At 34.2% G+C, this 26,065-nt stretch overlaps 1 protein-coding gene across 1 annotated transcript in view; it reads left to right on the top strand.

Annotated features, from left to right (window-relative positions):
* Positions 1-26,065, top strand: part of RYR2 (ryanodine receptor 2 (cardiac)) — a gene marked incomplete at its 5' end in the record, with an annotated part of 271,378 nt that overhangs the window by 221,789 nt on the left and 23,524 nt on the right. The window contains 9 exons of the mRNA XM_009069811.1: positions 1,227-1,323; positions 5,396-5,499; positions 6,035-6,086; positions 6,222-6,275; positions 7,899-7,922; positions 15,949-16,048; positions 16,942-17,021; positions 18,292-18,368; positions 19,661-19,734. Coding sequence (XP_009068059.1) covers positions 1,227-1,323; positions 5,396-5,499; positions 6,035-6,086; positions 6,222-6,275; positions 7,899-7,922; positions 15,949-16,048; positions 16,942-17,021; positions 18,292-18,368; positions 19,661-19,734 — 662 coding nt within the window. The remainder of the gene's footprint in view (positions 1-1,226; positions 1,324-5,395; positions 5,500-6,034; positions 6,087-6,221; positions 6,276-7,898; positions 7,923-15,948; positions 16,049-16,941; positions 17,022-18,291; positions 18,369-19,660; positions 19,735-26,065) is intronic.

Raw genomic sequence — 26,065 nt, 5'->3', positions numbered from 1 at the left:
CCTGCTGTTCCTTCTAGTAGGCTTTCTTTTCTGAAAAGCAGATACCTTTCATAGGAGATAAATGCAGAAACTGACATATTGGTGTCACTGTATCATCTTGGGAGATAGATTTCCTCCTAAGCCATGGCATAGCTCTGTAAATATATAGATACTTTCATTATTGGATGTTAGATGTTTGATATGCACAAAATAAATGGACACTTATTTCTGAAAACTTGTATATTTATTGTGCACTTTTGGGAAAAGCATTCTATAAGACAATAAGAACTCTATGCATTTCACAACTTTTCCTGTCGTTCCTTTTCCTCTTCTTTCTTGTTCAACAGGGAATGGAATCTATAGTCAAGGAAGTTTCAGAATCCTAAGATTCTGGAAGGAGTGGACATTCAGAAAAATTAGAGACATCTGTTTTTTCGTGCAATTTTTAAAATAGTTTTCAGAACACTTGTATCTGATCTTTTCAATGTAATAATTCTCCCATTTTTTTCCAAAAGTATGCATATGCTTGCTATTACCATAGTTAGTAGGATGAGTCTTGAAGTCTGTCCCAGAAGGCACTAGGGTGTGAGAATCATACTGTCATGAAATGAAGCTGGTGTGACAGTTGCGGGTAGAACAGTATATGAAACTGGCAGTTGTTTGCTGTCAGACAGTCCATTTTGCATTGAATGCTCAAGAAAAAAAGAAAACAACAAAACCCCAACATCAGTGGCTTAGTCTCTCTCTCCCCATGCCTCATCACCCATTTAATGGAGTTTTGGGAAAAAAACTTATTTATTTTAGATATTAGTCTAATCCTGAAATTCAAAACTGCAATTACTTGAGAACAATCCAAAGTTAGCTATTGCTGTTGTCTTCATATTTAAATTTAAAAATATGAAAATCTTTTATATTAAAAATAAAACTCACCAATGTAGCACATTATTTTATATATTTGTAATGTTTACATTTCTTTAAAGTCCTATTCATTTTCTGTTCCTAAAATCATTATCACTACATTTCAATATCAGTTTTGCAAGTTAATGGGATGCAGTTTTGAATAGAGCATTTTAATGTCAACTTAATTTTTAAAATTGGTGTTTTCAACAGGTTTAACGATAGAAATTTTGCTTTCCTTTGAAATTATAGTTGTAATGACTTGTCAGTTCTTCAAACTGAATGAAATTCATACTGACCAAATCTTCTCTTGAAAAGCTGACAGCTTTTGTTTCAATGTCCCTTTTTAGGCACCGAGCCGTCAATCTCTTTCTTCAAGGCTATGATAAATCTTGGATTGAAACAGAAGAACACTATTTTGAAGACAAACTGATAGAAGACTTAGCAGTATGTCTGGGTGCAAAGGGTCATAGGAATGTATTGTGGATTATCATTCATCTTGTATAGTAATAATTATAAGTCTGTGAGGTACCTAAGATATCACCTAAACTATGTCTGCTTAAAGGGATGAGCTATAACCAAGTCACTCTGACAGGTTTTTAAAATGACAAGTGATGGAGGTTCCAAAATCCCCTCAGGCACTCTGCTTCAGGGTTTCACTAACCTTCTATAAAGCTTTTGTCTAAATTACACAGCAGTTGTTGTCATTCCCCTCTCTCTTATCTTATGCCCTGTGGAGAAAGGGAACAGCCTGTTCCCTCCTTTTTTTTTTTGCAGCTAACCTTTGTGTATTTGAGGACTTCATAATCCCCATTAAAGCCACTTAAGTCAAAAGGTTATATTATGAAACTAGAGAAATTCCAGTCCTGGATCTATCAGTTCCTCAGAAGCAGAGAGTCTGCTTCTTCTTTATAGAAGAATCCACTTGTCATGGACATGAGGATTTTTCCCAGCAGAAAAATGTTAGAGGTATATCTTTAAGCTAGTAAATCCCCAGGGTGGTTTTCAGTTAAGCCTTGTGTCTTCATCTCTTACAGCTGTCTCTCAGAAGGGTAGTACTTTTACAGGTTGGGCAACACCTAGCACTAGGAACTGCTTCAGTCCCTGGAAGGTCCAACAGAACACAGTCTGAAATCAGTCTTTTTATTGTGAGGAGAATCTGCTCTCTGCAATAAGGAAGCTAACTGGAAAATGTCTATTAGAAAAAAATATTAGTTTGCTTTTAATGTTTAAAGCTTATGCTTAAAACCAGATACCCAAGTTGTAAACAATTTTGAGAATAAGGATCAAAATAGTGAAAGGAAAATCAGCAGCAGAGAGCTCAACACAAGCAGCCCATGTAAGTTCATTTTTGCCTTCACATGTGCATAATTCATTTCTTATGGCATCCTTATGGTATGCTCAGGCACTGTGAAAAAGCAAGAGACCTCTACAAATACTTCCTTTGTATACAACTCTTTAAACAGATATCTTCATGTATCCCAACAGACTACAAGTGTTTTAAATAATGCAGGTTCATTGCCAAAAATAAGTATGTTTTAGCAGCTGGGAGCATGAGCATGTAGATGTGGGATGTGGAACAACATAGCTCTTTGCATGTATGTATATGTGAAGAAATAACCCACCATAGTGATTTGGTTACATAAAGGGTTGTCTCCATACCTCCTCTATGAAACTATGTATTTGCAAAGTTTATGAAGAGCTCCTTGCCAGCAGGTAGCTTGAGTGAAAAGCTCTTTCAGAGGAGACAGAAACAGACTGGACTGGCTTCTGTATCATCCATTAGTAAAAGACCACAGATATTTCCTTGTAATTCCTCAGGCATATGGATAAGTGTGTCTTTATCACTCTCTTGAGGAGATACACTTTTCATTCAAAAGAGCCAACAAAACTCTATTTGTCTTTTAAATAAATTTCTTTCACGTTCTTGCTGCCTTAGAGCACTCACCTGGAGGGTGAGAGTTTGAGGTTCTACTGTTTGCCTCTGTGGAGCTGACCCAGAGTGCTGTGTAGACCTCATGAAAGATGTGCCGAGCCTGTGATGGAGAACTCATCTGGAGGGGGAGAAAGGTAGAGCCTCGGGTTCTAATGTATGTCTGTAGTTTCTGAGCTGTTCATATATTAGGTGGAAAACTAGATAAATCCAGGACTGGGAAACTGTAGCTTAGACTTCCCGTCCTTTAGCTCTTTGTAGTCAATAAACTACAATGCTGTATGCCATTCTTTCTGAATATGGAGAATCTGTATTTTCTGCTAAGTAAAAATTTAAAGGGAGAAATACAGTCAAAGTTACCTCCTGCCTGACTTTACCAGATCCAGGCAATTTATGGATTTGTGGTAACAGTTTTTCTCTGGGAGGTGGGAGTTGAGCATTTCCATCCCCTAAAACCAGACAACTGGACTTAAACTTGCAGTTTTGTTCCCTGAATCTTATCTCCTGTTTATTATACTAAACTGGCACTGCTTCTTCCATTTGTGTATATTCAAAGAAAAATGTATACACTTGTTCTCTATTTGAGGAGCTTAATTCTGCTGATTCTTAATTCTGATTCAACATATCAAGCTTCTAAGGGAACTAGATTTTAAATGTTTGATATTAACATCACAGGACATTCAACACTTTGTATTAATTGTTAAATTGCTTGTGCTTTAATTATATACATTACATGAACACAAGTTTATTTGATTTAATTGTTGTTTAGCTTTATTGGTAGACATTAGTGGACATAATAACTTCTAAGAACAATGTGCTTAATGGGCATTTAATAATTAGATTATATAAAATTAAATGCTTTAAATCTTCCATATTTAGAAATGGCAACTAAAAACCCAACCTATTTGTTTTATCCTCTTGTGTTACATTCAGTTAAAGCATTTTTTATTTTACCCTGAAATAACTACAGGGCAAATGTCTGAAAACATTGAAAATTAAGAATTCTCATTTCCCAGAAATGTCACAAAGTCATTTGATTCTAGTGGTCATGCTATGCTTAATAATGAGTTCTACTTAACTCAGTCATTGGTAAATTTGATCCTCTGTTTAATTTGAATAAATCTATAAAAACTTGTAACACATAACATAACTTTTGCCTTTTGGCTTCATCAATTTTTATAGCATTAGAGAGATATTCTGGCTGATGACATTACAAAGTATAGAATGCTGCCAGTTAATTAAAAAGAAGGGTCAGCATTCTAAATGAGATTGAAATAAAGAGCAGGGGAAGACATCTATAATTGTTCTTATCTTGTTATTGATACTGCAAAATGTGAAATGAATCTTCTATGGCCATCACAGAGTAGCATGTGAAACAACCACTGTGCATTTATGGCAACTAAAGTGAATTCTCAGCTGCAACCAGTCATGTTTGGTACAGCTGGGTGAAAAAGTGGACTTCACAGGCACATAGGAAGGGTAGTACACATAAATATCTATAAGCATTCCCACAGGAATCTGGCATGCCTTCCCACAGGAATCTGGCATGCACAATTTGTTTTATTAGTAGGCAAAAAAATCTGTTTTCCTTGTATCTCACACATGGCCAACCTGCCCTTATTGCTTAAGAGATAACATCTGACATTTTAATAATTTATTACTTGTGCTATCTTATCAATGTTTGGAATTCTTTATCATCTTTATTTTATATATACTGCTAGGTGAAAACAAGGAGGAAGAGTGGGCATAATTTCTGTATCCAGTTTTGTGTGAGCTACCAGATTCTGTGTAGAAAAAAAAGTATGGATGAAGCAATTTTGTTAATAACTTGTTAGGCATAACTTACTTTCTGAAATGTCTTTTGGCAAAAGACGAGAAGACAGATTTGTATAGATTCTTTTCAAAACACTGCTTTGGTGGTTATCACTATAGTATTTAGGACTACATTTTCTTTTAGAGTGAAGTAACTAGAGCTGTCTAAACCTGAAAACAACCACATGAAAAAACTTATTTGTGTGTTTATATATATTCTTGAATATATCTAATATTTTTATGACATTATTACATTATTCGTTTGCCATATCCTAAAATTGTACATCCTGCCTACATTACTGTTGTTGATAGATATGGCTCCTTCTGTTTAAAACTATTGGTGAGCTTCAAGTTTGGATTTCTTCTCCCTTGAAGCCTCTTAGAGTTCAACTGTGAACATTATACCTGGCATAAGACGTGATAGCGAGCAACAAACGATATAATGATGGCAAATGATGGCATCTGGTTACCATGAATTCAGGATAACAGCAGTAAAAGATTGAAGTTATTTCCAGATTATAAGGAAAAGGGTTAATTTTTATGAAGAGAGAAAATCCAAAGCTTTGCAAAGGGTATCATCTTTGTAAGACTTCATGGTCATAAACACAGTGAGGGTTCAGTTTTTTCATACTTTGCTTGGAACTTGTTTCTCTTCCTAGCTGTCGAAAACAAAATTACATGCTAATATTTAATGTTTAGTACATTGCACAGAGTAAAATATTTTTCACTATAGATAATTCAGTATGCTTTTAAAATCTTTTTTTTTCCCAAAAGAAACCTGGGGAGGAACCACCAGAGGAAGATGAAAGCCTTAAAAGAGTTGATCCTTTACATCAGCTTATTCTGCTATTCAGTCGAACAGCCTTGACTGAAAAATGGTAGGGATGGTGTGAGAGACTGCAGATTTTCAGATTACTATTGTATTTGAGGCTAGATATGTCTCTGTTCAAGTGAGACTGCATAAGCTAGGCCAAAACATGTGCATATGAACACATGGTGAGTTTGAGTTATGCTCAAACCTCTCAAGCCTGTGGTATGTGAAGAGATTTTAACAGAACTTTTTCACAGTTATGGATGTTGTGTTCAGGACACACTTCTGTCTTATGTCTATGTTCTCTATTGGCAGTTACATTCTGAATGTAAAATATAAGTATATTCTAGGTATAATTGAAAAGTTAACTATGTTCACTGGAAGGTTTATAAACTTCTGAGTACAGTGTTTGTAGTTGGCTTTACTTTTCAGTTTGTATTAGTTAATCAAGTCTTCATTTCCAACAATACTTTGGTAATTAATTATGAGGATAGAAAACCTTTAAAAATATTTATAAGATGCTTAAAAATATTTTGCCGATTCAATTCTACTATAATAAGTCTAATCTGCCTTGTTTTCCATTTTCTCTCTCTATTAACCAGCAAATTGGAAGAAGATTACCTGTATATGGCTTACGCTGACATTATGGCAAAGGTAACTTGTTGGATGTCTTTTGTACACTTTTTTAAAAATAAAATTAATAAAGAAATTATTCATAACGTGAAGGAAAACTTATGTCCCCCTTCCTCACAACGTATCAGTAAATGTTTTCTTTCTACATGTTTTCAGAGCTGCCATGATGAAGAAGATGATGATGGTGAAGAAGAAGTGAAGAGTTTTGAAGTAAGATTATACTTCTGTTTCATTATTTTGTCATGTTAGACATTATTTCATAGCTTCCAGCTGACATTTATGTTTCTTGGTTCATGGCTTACCGCAGCTTATTATGCCAGTGAACTGCATGTCACAAGCTGGATTGGCAGATATGAGTCACCAGATTGATATTAGTAAAACAAAAATGTAAATAGTGTCACAGAATATGAGAGTATATAGAGACTAACATAAATATTTATCGCATTAACTTTAACTTTTTAGTTGTTGAAGATAAATATAACAGGTAGTAGCTTATTGTAGAAGTCTATAATAACAAAGTATCCTTCAAATATCATGCCCTACCTTTAGTTTGGATGCTTAAAATACCGAAATAATACTGGCTTTTGCGGTAGTCACATTCAGTACTGCTAATTCATACAATATTTTTATGTTCATATATATTTATTAGTCCTTATTAGTACAAATGTGAGCTTTTATTCATCAGTACTGCTAAGCTTTTGCTGATGTTCAGAATAGGAAATCCATATTTATTGTTGTTTAATGTTGGGTTTTGAGTGATCATCACTGTATAAGAATGTACATGAGTTGATAACAAGAGTAAGAGATGAGTCTTGTCATGTGTTTACCCTGGGATCTGTCTCTCTTTTTCCATTAATGAAATGAAGTTTACAAGAAATTTGTCTCTTCTGAGGGGCACTGAGGGAATTAGCTTGTTAATATTTTAAATATTGTAATGTATTTTAGCATATTACAATTCTGACATTAAAAGGTGTCTCATATATCTTTCAAATCAATTAATACTTTAATTTCATATCTTTACTAAAACACAAAAACGTGAACTGCACACTTTTTATTCCTTTAAAATATTTCTGAATATATTGATAGTTTTATATCAAATCAATCTGTGCTGTTTTTATTTTGAGGAATTGTTTGGGTCATGTTTAATTTTACTCCTGTTGTTTTGTACACATCAGCTGGTCTGTATATTTTCTACATGATGCTGCATAAGTTAGCACTGAATTTTTTAAGTACACATTCCTTGTTTGACTATATAGAGAAATCAGTAAAATAGCAATACCAAATTATTTTCACTCAAAGTCCAGTTGAGTTACAATTCATATAAACAATATATAAATTTTTGGGTTTTGGTAAACATCTGAGTATGAATCCAAATTTTAGTGGTGGTTTGTTTGGTTTTGGTTTTGTCCTGGAAATGTAATGTATGGCATATCATTGACTAAACAAAGAATATTCATTTCAAGCTTTTTTTCAGTTAGCTCATGCATACTTGTTAGATATCGAAAATCTTGTGCTTATAAATTTGAAAATTTATAAATAGGAAGTCATTGAAGTGAACAAACAAACTTATCAGTAAAGAATTTAGTAGTGCTCCTTACCTAAATTATAATGTGTTCTTTGTTCAAGCAATCAAATTTTTCTTTCGAGAGAAGATCCTATTCATTTGTTTCTCATTATTATTTTTTCTGTAGCTGTGAAACTTATGTTCAAATAGTGTATTAATATGTTCAAAAGACAATTTTGTGTATGTATTTGGTCAGTCACCTGCAGAAAAAAATTTTGGACTTCTTTTTCTTATTACTATTTCGCTTCTTGTCCTTGCCCTTCCTTAAGGTGACAGGATCACAACGCAGCAAGGTAAAACAAAAAAGTATGTGTGTATTTGTCTGGGTCCAATTTTGTGATTTTTCAGGCCCAACATCTTGGATAAGTTCAACTAAAGGGCCTTGAAAACGTTTTTAACACTTCAGTTCCAGCATGACATCTCTCCCAAACCCTTCTTGGGCACAGACTCCAAGAATTATTTATGCAAAATATGTCATGTAAAATTGCTTTACCATTTTGGGGAAAACAGAGTGTCATTTGGCTTGTTCATATTGTTTTGCTGTTCATGCCTTTTGTGCATCAGTTATCTTCCTTCTAGTTATAATTTAATTTCAATGATTACAACGATTTATTTGGCTCTTAAGAGAAAGTGCTTGGACTTTTCTTCTGTATCTTAACAGACACACCTTTCTGATACAGTAGTAGAATTCTGTTTCTCTGTTGTCACATCAGTTCATCTGTGATTCAGATCCTTTGGAATTGACTGAGTCCTTAACCTTCATTGTGATAGTGTTTGATAGAAACTCCTTAGCTACTCCCTGCCTGTAGTGACTCCTAGCTGTTCTGTGTTTTCTCTAAAATCATAGAGGCAATAGATCTGAAATGTAAGTGTTTGTTATTTTATTGGCTCAATTTCTTACACAGTCTTTTGTGTCTCATCATGAAAGTCTCACCATTTGTTTCTAAAAGGTGTCCCATGGCTTATGCAGCAGCCTACTTGCCTACTTTATGCAGGTAGAATTCAGTTCCCGTTGTTGACTCGGGCCGCTTGCTGATAGTGCTGCAAGGTTGATATTCTGAGAGAAGGTATGGTGTGGGGGGGTAGCTAATTTTTGGTTCTGAGGTGTTTAAATACAGCTCTTTGTGCTGTGGCTAATGGCAGCTGGGCTAAGTACAGATGACTTGCTTGACACTGGGAATGCACAAATTTAGCTGATGGTCAGACTCCTGCTAGTAACTTCAGTGTTCATTGCCTGTGGCAATACAGGGAAACAATTAGAACTTTCTTTGTGGGAAAAAGCAAGATGGTTTTGGTGTTTTGTTTGCTAGCCTTCTATTAGCACTCAGATCACAAAAGAAAGGGACTCCCGTACAGCTGTGGGAAGAGATGATGTATTGCAGGATCAAATTTACTCTTGCTTCTTCAAAAATGTGCACAGATCTGTTCCACCTTCATATGATAAATGCATTATAATGATGATGAATGTGCTCACAAAGATTTGCAAAATGTTATTTAAGACATATGGTAATTGCCACAAACACAAAGTGCATATTACAAAACCCCAAAGGAAATAGATAAGCAATCTAACAGTGTAATTTCTTCTTTTTTTTTCCTTCCAATAATTCAGCTATTCAAATGCTACATATTTATCACTCCGCTTACCTGATTACCATACTCCAAATGTTATATGCTCCATTGAAAATTTTCTGTCTTGCTGACTGAGAAATATTTTAAAAGCAAAAAAACCCCCACAACAACAAATAATCCTTGCTTCCTCCATACAGGACAGGAAACAGTTGTACAGCTACGAAACCAGATATGCCAGCTCTGTATGTGTGTGCATTAGTGTGTTTCTTTCTGTCTGGCAATTTGTCTCAAAGTTCAATGTTGAAAGGAGTTTTTTTTATTTCAAGGCAGTTCTTTTATTTCATGCTGTGTGTGCATGTAAAAAGACTGACTGTTCAATTTGTATGGGAATAAACTCTACTGCTCCTCTAGACTTTAAAAATATGTGATGTTTGAAGTCTTGAACCTTTTCACAGAGCAACAGAGAGATTTGGGTAAGCTTCGAATGAGATAAAAATGATGAGTGTATTTTATTGAAAATTTTCATGCCCATATCTCATGCAGTGTAGTCTCAATTTTGTACAATTAATCTGTAATGCCATGAACCCATGGTTAAGTAAGATTTGATTATTTTTACCATATCATAAGGGGGTTGAGCTCTTTTGGTGTTTTTACATACTGATGGTGTTGCTCTTATGCTATTTTTTAATGCTTGGAACTTCGTTTTACTCCTTGTGCTCCCCAACACCCTATATCCATCAGTCACTGCCTTGGTTTTTTGTTGGTTTGGGTTTTTTTTGTTTTTTTGTTTTTTTTAAAATTCTGTTCACACACAAAAAGTCTTTAATCCAGTTAGAGAATTTATGGTGTCCATTCCTAGACAGTCAGCCCTTCACTTCTCATTTGCAGTGTTTTAATTCCTCACAGTCTAGTTTATAATTGATACTAGAGGGTCGGTGCCATTGGTACATTCTTTGTTACAAGATCAGCTGTTTCTCACTTTCCTGCCAGTCTGGCAAGGCTGATTTTGGCTACATGAGTAACCTCCCGATGACTGTGGAAATGTGCAGCAAAAGTGTGATAGAGAATCTCATTTCTACAAAGTGAATAATGTACCCATGCTTTTCTGTGTTTTTCAGTTCAGGGACTTAGTGATAAGTGATGATTTAAGGCTATTCCGTAGGATCTTTCATTGCATCCTCTAGCTGCTTCCCATCTCCTATGTTTGTCAGTATCTCTTTTAGCTGTGTTGTTACTGCTGCTTATACCAGTAGTAGTGTACTTTTCAAGAGTACTCACTGACATCCATCTGCCCTGTCTTCCAACTCAAACACCAGCTGGCACTCACTGCTTCACTGCTGTAGAGCATGGCTGGTTAAGATCTATGTAAGGCAGGGCCTTTGGTCATCCTAGGGTAAAGGAGTGATATACTTTAAAGAACTACATTGGCATAATTATGTGAGTCTTTGTAGCTTACAGGTTCTTTTCTTATTTTTAATGCAGTAGTTGCTGCTCCAGCTAACTGATTCATTTCCAGTCACAGTGGAATCTTCTAAATGATCCATTACCCTTTTATAAAAAGTTATTATTCCTATAGAGAGTCATCTGTCAGCTAATTCAAATATATAAAATTTGAACTCAACTTTAAACAAAAAAAGGGTGATACAGTTTGAAAGAAATGTGTAGTTTTATAGCTATGTAGCATTGGAGGAGAAAAATAAAAAGAGAAACTTAGAATGCACAGATTTTGAAAGTCATCCAGTATAATGGTTTTCCTTTTAGAGATTCAGTGCTTTGTCAGTTCCTATCTACTTGAATAGGAGTAGGTTGAGTGATCTCATCAGCATGGCAAGAATATGCAGGCAGTATGTAGGAAACAGTAATAGCTTTGCCAGAGAGGAAAATATAAATGAATTATAGTACAAACCTGATGATACAAGAAAAGATATTGGTGTAAGCTGAAATTGAGACGTTTTGTCCAAAACAAAAGGAAATATTTAGTAATGGTTTTATTTCAGGTTATTGTTCCTGTGCTTTTGTATGTCAGATTTAATGCTATTTTAACACAGAGTAGTATTTTGTTTAGTTTAGTAACTGTGGATTTTGTGTTATAACTATACATTGTCTGAACAAATATATTTGAAATATAACATTAAGTTTTTAAATGAATATTATTCAAATGCTAGGAAATATGAAATATAATTTTGGTCAAACAATCCTTACTTTGTGCCCATGTGGATTATTGTGCTGACTCTTGATATTGAGTAACATAGTTATGTCATAAAATATAATGATATGACATGATAAATATTTTTCCTCACAGGCATTTATTACTGGGGATAGTCAGCAGAACACCAGTAATTTTTCTGAATATTGGTGTGAATATGGGAAATAATTTTGATGAATGATTGCTATAATTCTTATGGATTTTTCAACTGTTACATGATGACGCATATAATAGCATTTTGCTATCTTGTCTGAAATTTTCTAAAATTCCATTAGTGAAAATGTTTGTTCCTTTCCTATTCTCTTTCTTCTCCAGATACTTTTTAGATCAATGTTAGCTCTTTTCCTTTCATCTCACTATATTACAAAATAGGCTAACACCCAAGAAAGCATAATATTGTTTACAGCCAAACAAATCAAAATAATTTTTTTTGCATACATGTTTTTCCTAGCTACATTTTTTTAACTGTTGTTGTTTCTTTTGCACTGACAGTGATAAAGAGGAATGCAGGGAATATTTTCAAATATTATGAAGTCATTGAGTTAAGATAGAGTAGATAACAGCATATGTTTACTTACTAATGTTTAATGAATCCCCTACCACTGGATGTCTTCCAGTGTTCTCAAGTCTTATAAATAATTATTCAAAATAAATAACTGTAGTTTTGAGAAAATTTGAAAATTTATAACAGACTACTACTGATTGCAAGTATCTAAGAATGTGGTAGATAATTTATGAGCCTATTTATTATTTTTAGTGATGATACTTAGACATCACTTTTAAGCATTTTCATAAGTATTTATTTGTATCATGTAAGTATTATCAGATGATAGAAGGCTTATAAATATCTGGCATTGAGACATGTCAATATTCCTGAACTGTGGAAGAGTATGTAGTGCAAGAAAGCACAGGGAATGACAGAGGAAATTTATTTAGAATGGCCATTCATTTGTTATGAAATTCACTTTTGAGATTGGTTGTATTTTAATTATTTTATGTGCTAGAAGTTTAGTTGTCTCTAAATTTCCTGGTTTTATGATTTTTGCATTTTACCTTCTGTGCTTTAATAGAATTCCTTTTGTTGTATGATAATCTGGATAAGGACAAGTTTCAATATTCAAAGAATACTTCAACTCAGTGAGTTATAATAACGGATATTGTATCAGCTAGTTAAAAGCTAGTTTTCAACTAGAAAAAATATTTTGGGATAGAGACTTTCAACAGAAGCAAAAATATGTGTTTAATATTAGAAAGTATATGTGATTAAAGAAACTCCTCTAGCAGTCTTAAAATCCTACATTTTTTCATCTTCAAGACTTATAATGCATTCTGGTTTTATTTTGTATATTCTCTTTTCAGAGCTGATGCGGTCTAAAAGGAGTGATTTAGGAAAAAATAAATTTTATTTATAGAGCATAAACCAGCATATATTGAATTTAAAAGATTAAAATTTATGTAAAGATGTATATATGAAAATGTATATAAAGTTTCTGCATGAGTACTTGGTATTTTAATTACAGAGCTTGTACGCATGCATGCCTGACACTGAAATGAACAGATGTTTTGCCAGTGTAAGACTTCTCTAATAGGATTTGTTCTCTGGGCTAAACAGAAGTATTGAAAAGTATGAAAGATGAAGACAATTCAAGAGAAAAACATTGATCTTATAATAGTTGAGTTGAAAGCAACTTTTTCTCTTTCCATATTATTGTTTAGTTGCTTTAACTTAATTTCATGATTTCATATTACAGCAAAACACTCTGTAGAAATAGGATCTTATGCCAGCACTCTGTGGCTTTGAGATTAGTGGCGGCAGCAAACATACATGTCTGTATGTCTTGGCTCCAAGAGAAAGTCCAAGAGTCAGTCTTTGTACAGATTACAACTATTTCAGTGGTGCACTTGTCAGTTAAAGCTTCTTCTTAATTCTTGCAAGTTTGTTGCCTATAAATTCAAACTAAAACTTGTGGATTTGCCCTATTTATTTTGTCATATGATTGCTTGTAACAATGATTAAAAAAAAAAAGAGAGAATGCAGTAGAAAATGTTTGAATCTCTGCTTTCAAAGAGTATGATTAAAAAATTTCCTTGGTTTGGTAGGTTGCTGGTAAAAGTCTATAATGTGAGAATACATGTACATACATTTCTAAGTGTTCAGCCCATATGTATGGAAAACATCTGAGATAAAATAGATTTGGTTTTCATTGAGGGTTATTTATTTTTATTCTAGTGAATTACTTTAAATGTTTCACTTAGTATTGAGTATTTTTGCTATTGTTGTGATGGCTTTGTGAATGATGAAAATTTCAAGCCATTGCCTAATTATTTTGATAGTTTTCCTGACATCGACTGGCAAGCAAGTGGATAAAGTGCAAAAAACTATATGGATAGCACAGATAACAGTGTAAACAGGAAGCACACCTTAGAGAAATGGGGGTGCCTTATTAATCTGGTATACTTTGTAAGCAATGGTTGGCTCACTTTGTATCAGTGCTGCCATCACACACACACACACATATATATATATATATATATTACATGCATACATATTAACTTTGCATGGAGAAAGCAATAGTGAAAAAGCATTGTCAAGCTGAAGAAAGAACCGTGATCTTTGAGGGTTATCATCAGAGGAATGATTGCTTTTAGAAAAAATGCTTGTGGTGGTTTTTTTTTTGGTGGATTTTTATGGGGTTTTTTGTATGTTTGGTTTTGGTTTCATTTTTTTGGTCCGTTTTGTTACTAATTACCTAGACATCTTGATTTCCATGGAAAATGCCACTCTTTAAGCTGTTTGGCAATGCCTCTTTCTACGCTTCTTCTTGCCATTGTAAGAGGTTAGTCTGTAGGTTATGCAGCTGCATCCACACTGTAAGCATTCTTATAAGCTTATTACAAATAATGTGAAATGGAAGTAGCATAGCTGATGCTAGGTGTGTGAATAATAAATTTTGCAATGGAAGAAAGATGGAAGACTTGGGTCTAAAAATGAAAGTAACTAGAAATAGGAAATAGTTTTGAAGAAAAGAAACACTCATGAATTTTCAGTGGCATCTGAAGCAAATTAAAATATTTTATTGTAGCTATATTGAACCTGTGATGTCATGATTTTCTGGTGGTTTGTGTGTGTGGTGTGTGTGCGTGTGCGTGTGTGTATGTTTCTGTTTTGTTTCTGTTGAACTTCCAGGAAGAGGTTTAAACATGAAGGCAAAACTTTCAAACCTTAGCATGGCTAAATATGAAGCAACGCTGCCATTTTTTTTTCCTTTTTGTGCCTCCATCTAGATCTGTCACATAATTTAAAGCAAAAAGAAACATACAATTTAACCACAGGAGAGCTAATAGTGTGAAAAAAAAAACCCTGATGAATTTTGTTTCCGCAGCACGATATTATCAAAGATTTAAGAAACAAATTTGCCAGCCTCGGCGAGAACTCTCTGGTAACAGCATAAGTGTCTGTGTTGGTTTGCTTTTGAGTTAAAGGTTTCTTTTTCATTCATTTGAACATATTTCTCTTTTTTACCTCTTCTTTTTTAATTTATTATTCATACCCTCTATTTAGCAAGCCTTCATTTTTTAAACCTCTTCCATCTTCCAATGTATTTTTTCCGTAACTTGGATGGAAAGTTTATGGCAGCAAAGCTGTCATTCTGGCTACTTCTGCTGCAGCTGTTCCTGCTTTTAGGTCATACATGTTTTGGGCGTTGTGTTTTTGGACATGATACTAACTGATTGTGTCATGTTCCTTTTGAGTAAGCTTTTTACCACGCCATCTGATGGACTCACTGTCATAGGGCTCTATGCAACTTCCATATTGCAACTTATACTGCTTAGTCATCCTCAATTCTCCAGCAAACTTCAATTAACTTGGTGAAAGTTCAAACTCATCTGGAATTAACTGTGCCTTTATGTTTGCTCTTTATGCTCTTCTTTATGTTTTCGGTAGTAGTTTAAATTACAAAGAACAAACTTCACCATTGCTCAAGCAACGCCATGCAGTATTGTTTGTTGCCGCTAGAGAATGCAAAATATAAAAGCACAGTGTATTCTATCAAACATTCTGTTGGTAGGGTGGGCAATCTCTATTGTAATATAATGATATGTTTTGAAAAAAAATCTGAGTTACTTCTGTTACTCTGGTATTCAGCAACAACTTGCAACTCAAGAGCCACATACTGAGCAGTATGAAGTTATGGTCACACTACAGGAGATTATTAAGAGTATGAACTGTTGCACAAAAACACGGCACAAATGTGCAAGTTTAATACATGCAGCATATATATAATGAACATGGGCTTTGAACTAACCTAATGATTTACAATTGAGATGACTCTTTCCAGATAAACTGCTAAAAGCATAATAAAGAAAAGTACCAAGTGGAGATTATTACATGAACCTGTTAAATATTTGTTCAGTAGCATTGTATGTATTCAAATGGTCCACGATGTTGCCATAGAGCCCATATACTAAGAAAAAAACCAAAAACCATTGGAGGACTGATAGTAATTGAAGTCTCATCTTAAATGACTGGAATTTTTATTCAGGAAAAAGAAATGGAAAAACAAAAACTTCTGTATCAACAAGCAAGGCTGCATGATCGGGGTGCTGCTGAGATGGTTCTGCAGACAATCAGTGCTAGTAAAGGTAAGATTTTAGTGTATAGATTAAATCTTAAACCTCATTTCTAATGAACTTTGAAATTATTGTATTTCCTATTGCGCAAAACCTGCAGATGTTTCGCACTAAGGTTTGTTTTCAAAATGAACCCAAAATTTCAATAATTCTTGACAGCTAATCCAGAAGCTATTTTCTTTTGTTGTAGTTATTATAATCTTTCTAGTGCTGATTGAGAGGAGATTTGAAATACTTCATCATTTTAGCAGTATGCAATGATAAAAAGGCCCTCAAATTCTGGAATGGGTATGGCTCTGTAGATGTAGACTTTAGTTCTTTTATTTTTCCCTGCTCTCCAAATATATGCTTTATTGGTCTACTTTGATAAAACATTTCAGAAGTGTAAATTATGCTTTTGTGCCTTAGAAACCATTTTACTCTAAGGTTTGATGCTTTCATTTCTTGTTCTGTGATTTGTTCCACAGTAGTGATGTTTTAAAAATTCCTGTTTACAAATTTTCTTTACCGTAACTAAATTCTTGGATCACTGTCATTTTCTGAAGACACAGAGGGAAAAAAATCCATCTAGACTAATATATAGACTGGCATGAAGAGAAAAGAGGTTGTTAAACTTGAAAGCTAGCTCAAAATTGTGCGCCCAGCCTTAAAACAACTGTTGGATGCTCTAGTGAATGAAACAATTTATATTTATTGAGCTCAGTTCTTCCTGTCATAGATCTTGCTTCTTTTATGTGCTGTGTATACAGTACACTATGTCTGTAGGCAGTCAGGAAGATATTAAGTCACACTAGAGATAATAAAGGAAAAATAGATCTGTTTTATAAGTCATTGAATGGATAAATTAATAGAACACTCTTGATATTATATATGGTCTGAAAGTATATTTTAAAATAAATTTTAAGGTGAGATGGGGCCAATGGTTGCAGCTACCCTAAAGCTAGGAATTGCCATCTTAAATGGAGGAAATTCTACTGTTCAACAGGTAAGGTACTAGTTTCTTTGCACTCATCCTAGTCAGTATAGATCTTTATATCATGGTTTTTATTATTGTAGTAGCGCATTACGTTGTGTGTCTATTTGTCGCATGCTGTTTAGTCTCATTCCCAGAATAAAAATGGCATACAAAAGTACCTTGTATGGTAGGTATCTATTTATTATTTGTATACAAGACTAAAAGAAATTTGTTTTGCACTTCAGCTGTAAGGGGGGAAATTAAATGTTCAGTCATTAACTTCTAGAGGAATTCTTTGGGAGGGGAAGCTTTCTTGGGAGATGGCCACTGTCCCATAACCAGTAAAGCAAAATTGTTGACCCCAGTCTTCACCAAAAAAGAATGATACACAACTGCAGAAATCCTTAGGTTATGTAATGGAAACCCTTGCTGATAAAAGCAGAGGACTATAACTTTATTTACTAATCTATGGTAAGACATTTTGGTGATCAGTGGCCAAGTATGATATGTTAAAAGTATCCTGCACTGTTGAAGATACTGATACAGGGTACATTCAGTGTTCTATACTAGCTGAAGATTTCTGAGTCCAGAAGGGTTTATTACCTGCCTATATTACTGTAGGACAGTTGGAGAATACAGACAACTGAGAACATATAAGGTTCCAAGTTGAGCAGACACTAAAACAGCTGAATTCAACCAAAAATAATGTTCTTTTCAGAGGCTGTCATTACCAGGAATTGACCAGAAAGACCACAAATTGTGCAGCAAATATCTGCTTGAACCATTACCAGTTCTTTGTGCTTTCATGATATTAAGAGAATAATGAAATTTGTGCATACTAATTGAATTGGAATTTGTAATCCTACAATCTATTTTGTAAAAAAATTATTTGATAAAGTCTTAACTAATCAGAATGCAGGAAACAGTTATTAGTACAGTTAAATTAATACCAGTGCTACTAGTTTATATTACATACTCATAACATAAAAGCATCAGAAATTAGATAGAAGTCCTGTTTTTTTCAGTTGGCTAATTTCTACCTATTTTCTCTGGTGTTATGCTCACCTTTCCAGTTTTCCTTCAGATCCTAAGATCAGCTTTTCAGTCTTCCTTGGGAAGAGTGGTATGGGTGGAGGGAGAGGTACAGAAGTGGTCTTGAGAAGTCATCATCATCATCTTCTGGAGTTCTTTGCTTTAATTAATTTAGTGGTGTTGATGGGGGTATTCTTTTCCTGTGATCTTGGGTTTACTTGGAGTTATGCAGATATGTTTAGTTGACGCTGTCTTGTATTTGCTGCAGAAAATGCTTGACTACCTCAAGGATAAAAAGGATGTGGGATTCTTTCAGAGCCTTGCTGGTCTTATGCAGTCCTGTAGGTAAGAAAGTATCTACTTTATAAATTTATTGGTTTGCATTTATATTTTATTCCATGGGATTTGAAATTTTGGAAAGATCCTCTACATAGTTCTTGCAAACAGCCCTTAGGGATTGTAATGTGGTAGATTTGGGTTAAAGAAAGGGTGATACCCACAGTGTGAAAATCTTTGTGATATGGATTGACCTTTGTAAAAAAGCTCTTTTCACAAATGTTTATGGAATTTGTGTCTAATTGAGATATGCCAGAAAACAACTCCAGAGTTAGGAGCATTCCTCAGAGGTGAATTCTTAACTCTGGAGGTATCCTGTAATTCTGCAGAGACCAGGCTAATGATCAGTTAGTAATCAATTAAGTAATCATAAATATATTGGGATTTTGTTAGGAGTGTTCATGTGGCTTTTTTTGAAGGCAGAAAATGCAATGGAACATCATGTTTTAATGAATGTGACTTTTTCGGTCTATTCATGCTTATTGAAAATTTATATTGATTTCATATCTAAATATATATATTTAAATGTTTTGTATGTAATTCCTAAGAGCAAATCATATCAATAAATAATGTATTAATGAACATAAACAACAACAGAAATAAAAGGGGCTTCCTGAATCAGTTGGTTCAGTCTTCTTTTATGTCAAGGGTACCATGTTATATCCTTTTTTTCTTAACACTGTCTTTGGCCAAGTTTCATTTTGAAATCAGTGAATTTTATTGCCAGAGGAGCTGCTGTTGTAGTTCTGCATTCATCTGACATTCTTGCTTATTAACAAATTTGTCTAGGGCTAGCTGACATGCAAAACCCAGAAAGGTAGCACTTCACAGGTTCACAAATGGATATGCATTAGGTATATGTTCCTTAAACCTGGTTAGATGAATACATATTCCCTTTTGGCAGCTTCAGTTTTTCAGAATGTGGAGGAGAGGAACAGTTTTTTTAACAGACCTTTCTGCTTGGGATGAAGTGGGCTGTAACATAGAAGTAGTCAATAATATGGCTTCTTTGTAACACCTAAAAATATTATAGTATATCATAAATGCATAAATTTCCTTATTTTGTTCAGTCATAAAGAGCTAATTTCTGTGATCAATTTCAGGGCAAAAGCAGGTTAAGTCTGTAGAGCTGAGTTTTGCAGTCTTTTAGCAGACATATATTAAGCCACTGAGATGTATCTTCTTGATATTAGTATGATTATAAACCTAAATAAAATCATAAATCCTTTTTAATGTTCATAAAACTAAATATTGCATATACTTAATTAATCAGAGGACAAACGTCATTTTTCTTACTGCAGTGTTCTTGACCTAAATGCATTTGAACGTCAGAACAAAGCAGAAGGGCTTGGCATGGTGACTGAAGAGGGATCAGGTAAGATTGATTCAAAAGAAATTACTCGAGAACTTTCCTCTTTCATAATTTGCAGAAGCAAGCTGAACTTGAAAGAACCCAGGGTAGGTTTAGGATAGATATCAGGAACAGGTTCTTCACCCAGGGGGGTGGTTGGGCACTGGAACAGGCTGCCCAGGGAAGTGGCCACAGCACCAAGCCTGACAGGGCTCAAGAAGCCTTTGGGTGATGCTCTCTGGCATGTGGTGTGATTCTTGGTGCTGTTCTGTGCAGGGCCAAAAGTTGGACTTCAGTGATCCTTGTGAGTCTCTTCCAGTTCAGGATATTCTTTGATCCTATGAACACTGTAAACATATATCTAGAGACTGAAGCTAAAATAGGGTTCCTAAAAGTGATTTATATTTAATTGACATACCTAAGCCCATCCTTGTCAATGGTAAATTCCTAGCATGTGTTGAGTTTCAGAATGATCTCAGAGGATTCTTGCTCATAATTCTGAAGAAGTGAAGACATTACATGTAAAATTGAAAGCATATTCTAGTTAGAAACAGCAGTGCTTATGCATGTAAAACATTTCAGAAGCCCCTACCAGTTTCAGCATAAAATGAAATTAAACATTACTACCTGATTTCTTAAACTGAAAACCACACAATTTAGTTAAGCCATAAATTAAATATAAGAGGTCAAGGGAACTCTTTCTGCTTTTTGGAAAAATGTCTTCTGCGAAAGCTTTTTCTTTGGACTAGTTCTTTTCTATTTGTCTTTGGGGAAATATTATAAAATTTTTCCTTTACCTTTGACTTTGAACCAACTTGGCTTTCTACCCTCTGTGTTGTTAGTTCAGTCAATTTCTTTCATCTGTCTGACAGTAAGTTCTCCTACTCCCTTACTGTGATTGTCTGGAAACAATTCATTTGTACATACAAAATAGAGATACCAAAACACATTTTCTTTCCTTATCTTCAGATTTTTTTACAGTGCATTTTTTATGTTTAAATCCTACAGTGATCTAATCTTTTAACATTTTTTAATCTTAAAAATAAGGTAAAAAAGCTTGACTGTGTGATCCTTGGTGCATTTGAGGATTCATAATTCATGCCTGCAACACTGCATATCTCATTGCCTGTTGTGCCTGTAGGTCTTTGATGTGGCCTATTTCTTTAATATTCAACTGCTTGTTTCAAATCGTGATTTTACATGAAGTGTTAAATTTGACTGAATGACTTCAAGACTGGTCAAAAATACTGCTTCTCAGAAAGTCCTCCCATTGTTTAAATTCTAGATCAAATCTTGCTAGACTTATATGAGGAAACAAAAAATTGAAACCATTTGGGTAAAATTTGGTTACAAGACTCTGGACTGAGCACTGGTGCAGCTCTCTGACATGTAAATTTTGGCTGTTACTCTCATGTTTTGCTGAAGATTATTCTGCACAATGTTTTGCTCTTTTGAACAACATTTCTACTATTAAGTAATTAAAGTTATTGTTTGTAGTGTTGGATTTTGAAATGAACTGTCAAGATATCAGCTCATTTTTCTTTTGATCGCTGCCTCTATTTCTAGAAATGACTGATTCTGCTTGCAAATAGAAATAAATCTCTAAATGCTGCATAATTGACTCTACCAATGTTAAAAGTGGTTTTGTGCATCCTCATTTGAGGGATTTGTTTTTTCATTTTCTGTTTATTTGCTCTTTCTCTTCTAGTACAGAACTATTTTTGCCAAAACCAATACTAACTATATTTTGTATTTGCTATAAACAATTTCTCAATTTTTTCTTTGTTTCCCTGTTTCTTTGAACTAATTGTCCTGTCCTCCCTTCCTCAGTCATCACTCATGAGCGTGGTAATTATTAAAAGCAACTCCCTATTATTTATTTTTCCTGCTCTTAGCTTTGTGTCAGCACTGTACAGCTCCTGAGCATCATTAGACATTTTGGTTCCCCTAAGATTGCTAAACTAGTGGGACTTTTCTATCATTATTACAATTTTGTATTCTAAAATTCTTGGTTCACATGTCAAATATCCCCACTTTGGTCTTCCTCCCTTTCTCAGGATTTGCACAGAGACTGACACACTATATGTAAGAGCAGCAAGCTTTTTTATACTTTTTTTTCTGTTCTTTTTTTTATTTATTTTCGTTTTAGTGAGCCCAGTATTTGCAATGGATGAATGTTAAGAGGAAAACCAGTAATAATAATATATACATACACAAAGGCTTGTGCTATAGTCCTCCTGTAGCCTTTATGTTGTGTATTGAATGTGGCTTTATTGCTGCACTGATTTGTGCAAGCACAGGAAATCAGTGGTGGATCCAGTGAGGATTTGAGGGTGGTTAGTAAGGAGAGGACTTGCCACTGGCTAGGTTTATCTAATGCAGTCAGGAGTTGATACAAGAGTGAGGTGGTGGTCCCTAATTTAGAGGAATCAATACTGTTTACAGGTGGCTCTTCCTTGTTCTGAAAGCTACTACATGTGTTAAGGTTGCTATACCTCAACAGTTCCTTACTTCAAGTAAAGGAAGAGCTTTGTAGGAGCAGTTGCTGTGAGATGTTCATGTCACCATGTGTAAAGAAAATTTTGAATACAAACTATGTATAGCATTCAGCAGAAACAAAAAGCTCAAAGACAGCAGATGTCTTTTCATTAGCCAAATGTTGGGGAAGAGGGTGATCTGCTGTTTTGTTTTCTCAGTGGAAATTTTTTGTTGGGCAGATTGACAAAATTCTACACTTAGGATCAATTTTTTTTTTCTTTGTTATTGAGGAGCAGCAATATCAAAATACAGTGATCACTCTGTCAAAGATTTCTTGGCACAAAGGGATAATATTTGCTAACAGCATCTTTTCTTATGTATTAAGATCCAGCTACTGCAAATTCAATAAAACAGAGAAAGCAAATCCAAACAAAAAAGACTCCTTTTCCTTTTCAGGGTTACATGATTGTTGATATGATGTTACCTTCAAATAATAATTTTTTTTAATATCATGAAGCACATCTTTTTTAATTAATTGAAAAGTACTTTACATAAGAGCAGTGCAGGTGCTGGTATTAATACCTGATAGCATTATGAAAGCCAAGCCAGTGTGTCTGTGGGGAAACTCCTATAGTGAACAGTTTTGAAATATCCTAGATTTTATGGGACATCCTAGATCTTAGGTCTGTTTGCAGTCCTATGCATAACCATCTGTAAATACTACAAAGAAAGGACCAAAGATGAGACCGGTTTTCTCCATTCTTTTTTTTTGAGGATGATATTTAGTCTATGAGTAATTAATTACTCTTCAATTAAAGATCATTTTATTGATTCCCAAGGGAATGATGAGATATAAAAATGTGCATTTTAGCCTGTTTTTCATGTCATCCGAATCTGCCTCAGAAGTACATTGATGAGTAATTTTCATTGAGTTTGCAACCTATAAGCCTGAAAGTATTATTTCCGAAGTCAAAGCAAAGTTGCTGTTGACACTTACGGATAGGGTAAACTTTTCCTCAAGAAGAGTGCTTGTTTCTGGTCCCATGTCAACCTTAGCATTAGATAGAAAGCCCTGTATTGAGTCAACATGGATGTGAGATTTATTGCTCTATTCCAATTGTTTCTTTGTGCTGTCCACATCGTAAGTGCCTTGTCCTGATATTCCTCTGACTGGTACTACCTTCCCTTTTCAAACCCTGGAACCCCCACTGGTAACAACATTGATGGTTCTTTAGCAAATGTGTTTCTTACTTGTTTTTGTGATGTACTCAATGTTGTTTCTTCTGTATGTTTGTTTTGATTGTTGTTTCCTTTTCCAAAAAGGGGGGTTCAAAACCAGACATGTAGACATGCTTGTTATCTTGCAATGATTTTTCATTTAACACTCACACTCTGCTATTTCACCGTGAGTCACAAAAATCTTGAAAGTGCAATGTTTGTCTCCTTTGGAGAGACTTGTTTTACTTGTCATATGAAGTATAAAATTTAAGTTTATACTTAGATTATTTTAACTTTTTTTCCCCTTTCTTTCTGGGAAAGCTCTATTTTAAGTTTTGATCATTAAATATTGATCAAGGCATTCTTCTGTTTCTCCTTAAGTACTCACAAAGCTTATTTTAATAAAATATTTTTTAGAATGAGATATGATCTGACAGTAGCTCATCTGTCACAATGAATGAAAGTGTTACACGTGCAGTATACTAACTAGCTATACTGTGGGTTCACATCAGAGTTATTTCCAGCCATTAATAATGTGAAATCAATAAATATGCTTTTGTCCCTCACCACCCTAATCACACTTAAAGCTGATGTTTAAATTCTGTGACCCACTGTAGCCTGCATTGGGGAGGTGTTTTTCCGCCTTCATATCACTGTATTTGAATCAGTGTTTACATTTAAAAGGGAAATTAAGTAGCTTCAATTCAGAGACATTTTTCTGCATCAGTTAGAAGTGCTTTTCTTATTTGAATTAGATTGTTGAGGAGATAAAGGTATGCAGCACTCACAATCCAACCCAATATTTTCTGGGTCTTTCACTTCCATTATCATGGGAGAGCTTTGCTTTTGTTTAACAGCCATCAAAAATGAGCCCTATTCCATTGTGAAAGTTGAAAGTGTTGTATGTTCCTGTAATATATGTAGCATCATACCTGTGTTTCTGAGTAGTATTAGAAGTCAGATCTTTTTCATTGAGGTTTAAAAATAGAGAGAATTATTGAAGTTGGACACATGCACTTTCAAGGAAAAAAACCCCATGTATTTAATTTTTCATTGAATTTTATATTCATTTCCTACACATGATACCTCTGTTCCTATATATCACAAACACAAACTGCCAGTTTTGCAAAAACTGCAAGCTTAAAGCCTTCATGTGTACAGCCATATCATTTACATACAGCATGAGCAATGGCAGCATTTTACCATCCAAGCAAATGTATGCCAGAATATACCTTGTATAAACAGAACTTAAAGAACATTGTTTTGTGACAACCTAAATCATACTATATGCAGTATGTATGCTTGTAAGTACATTATCTTTGCAAATCTTTGTATGAACTGGCATGAATTTGTGTGCACAGCAACAAAGGTTGCTCTCATAGATTTTATAGGAAGAAATGGATCATCCAGTTCTGTAGTTGCCAGTGAGACACTACTTGCAGTCAATAAATAACATCTGAAAATTACAATTCCTGTCAATGCCAGTGTTGGTTCTTGTCAGGTTTTGATCAGCTGTAAAAATTGAAAACGAGAATTATTTTAAAACTTAGTGTGGCCAACTTGTTTGAAAAAGAGGTGTTTTATTAGTTAATTCTTAAATATGTAAAAATGGACCTTCCATTTTGCAAGAAATGTTGTATGTAAACACCTCCTGATATTGAAGAATTTTGCAGTAACTTGTGTTCATTATGTAATTTGTTTTCAGTGGAACTTATCAAAAGACCCTTCTAAGCCCTTCCAATATTAAAAATGGAATTTCTTTTATAAAAGTTCCTAAACTCCAGTGAGTGTGCTAAAAGCCAGGAGATTTCTTCATAAATTAATCTGTATAACATTTTAATTTGAGGCTTGTTTTCCTTCTTGTTCTGAAAAATCTTATTTCCTAAGAGGGCAAGTAAAATAGAGGCCAAAAAATATTAAACTGTAACTTATCCTGTAGTCTAACTTGTACAAATTACTTTGATTCAGAGATATATCGATACTTAAAAATTACATGGCTTGACCTTCTATGGGCTTGATTTTTCCAAACAATTTTCCTTGTGTGTTTCCTTCTAAAATCATTGCTTCCTCAGCAGTCAAGCTACATGAATTGCATGTATGATGATACAGGCTCCACCAAATATTTGGCTTTCTATAATGTCATTTTTGCAAAATATAAATATTCCTCTAGATCAACAAAGCATGTGACTCCAAGTGTAACTTTAAGCATGACGGGAGTTCAATTAAAAATAAAAGAAAATTACTAATCCTGCAGGATATTCTATACTCTGACCTTTGTCCAGTGGCATATGAAAATATCTTGCAGGGACGAACCTGCATATAATGTTGGATAATATACTTTTAAGTGCACAGCCACCTCCTGATTTTGCCTTCGTGGGCATATATTTTATGTATAAATTAATCAGCACTGGCAAAAAAAATATTTATTTTTCACTGTTTAATTAGCTGAAAGGGTTTTCAGTCATCTGTGGCTGAAAAGCTTATTTTAATAAAATATATTTTTAGAGTGAGATATGATCTGACAGTAGCTCATTTGTCAGATATGTACCAGTATATGGTACTTGTATCTGTGATGGAGAAAAATGTCATGGAATGTCATTTATAGTATTTGACTCATTCTTGGAGAAGGCATTGCATATTGTTGCAGCTGCCCTAAGTC

Source organism: Acanthisitta chloris, unplaced genomic scaffold, assembly GCF_000695815.1.
Source record: "Acanthisitta chloris isolate BGI_N310 unplaced genomic scaffold, ASM69581v1 scaffold650, whole genome shotgun sequence".
Classification (NCBI taxonomy): domain Eukaryota; kingdom Metazoa; phylum Chordata; class Aves; order Passeriformes; family Acanthisittidae; genus Acanthisitta; species Acanthisitta chloris.
The sequence above is the reverse complement of the archived record's forward strand: the minus strand, read 5'-3'. Positions and strand labels throughout refer to the sequence as shown.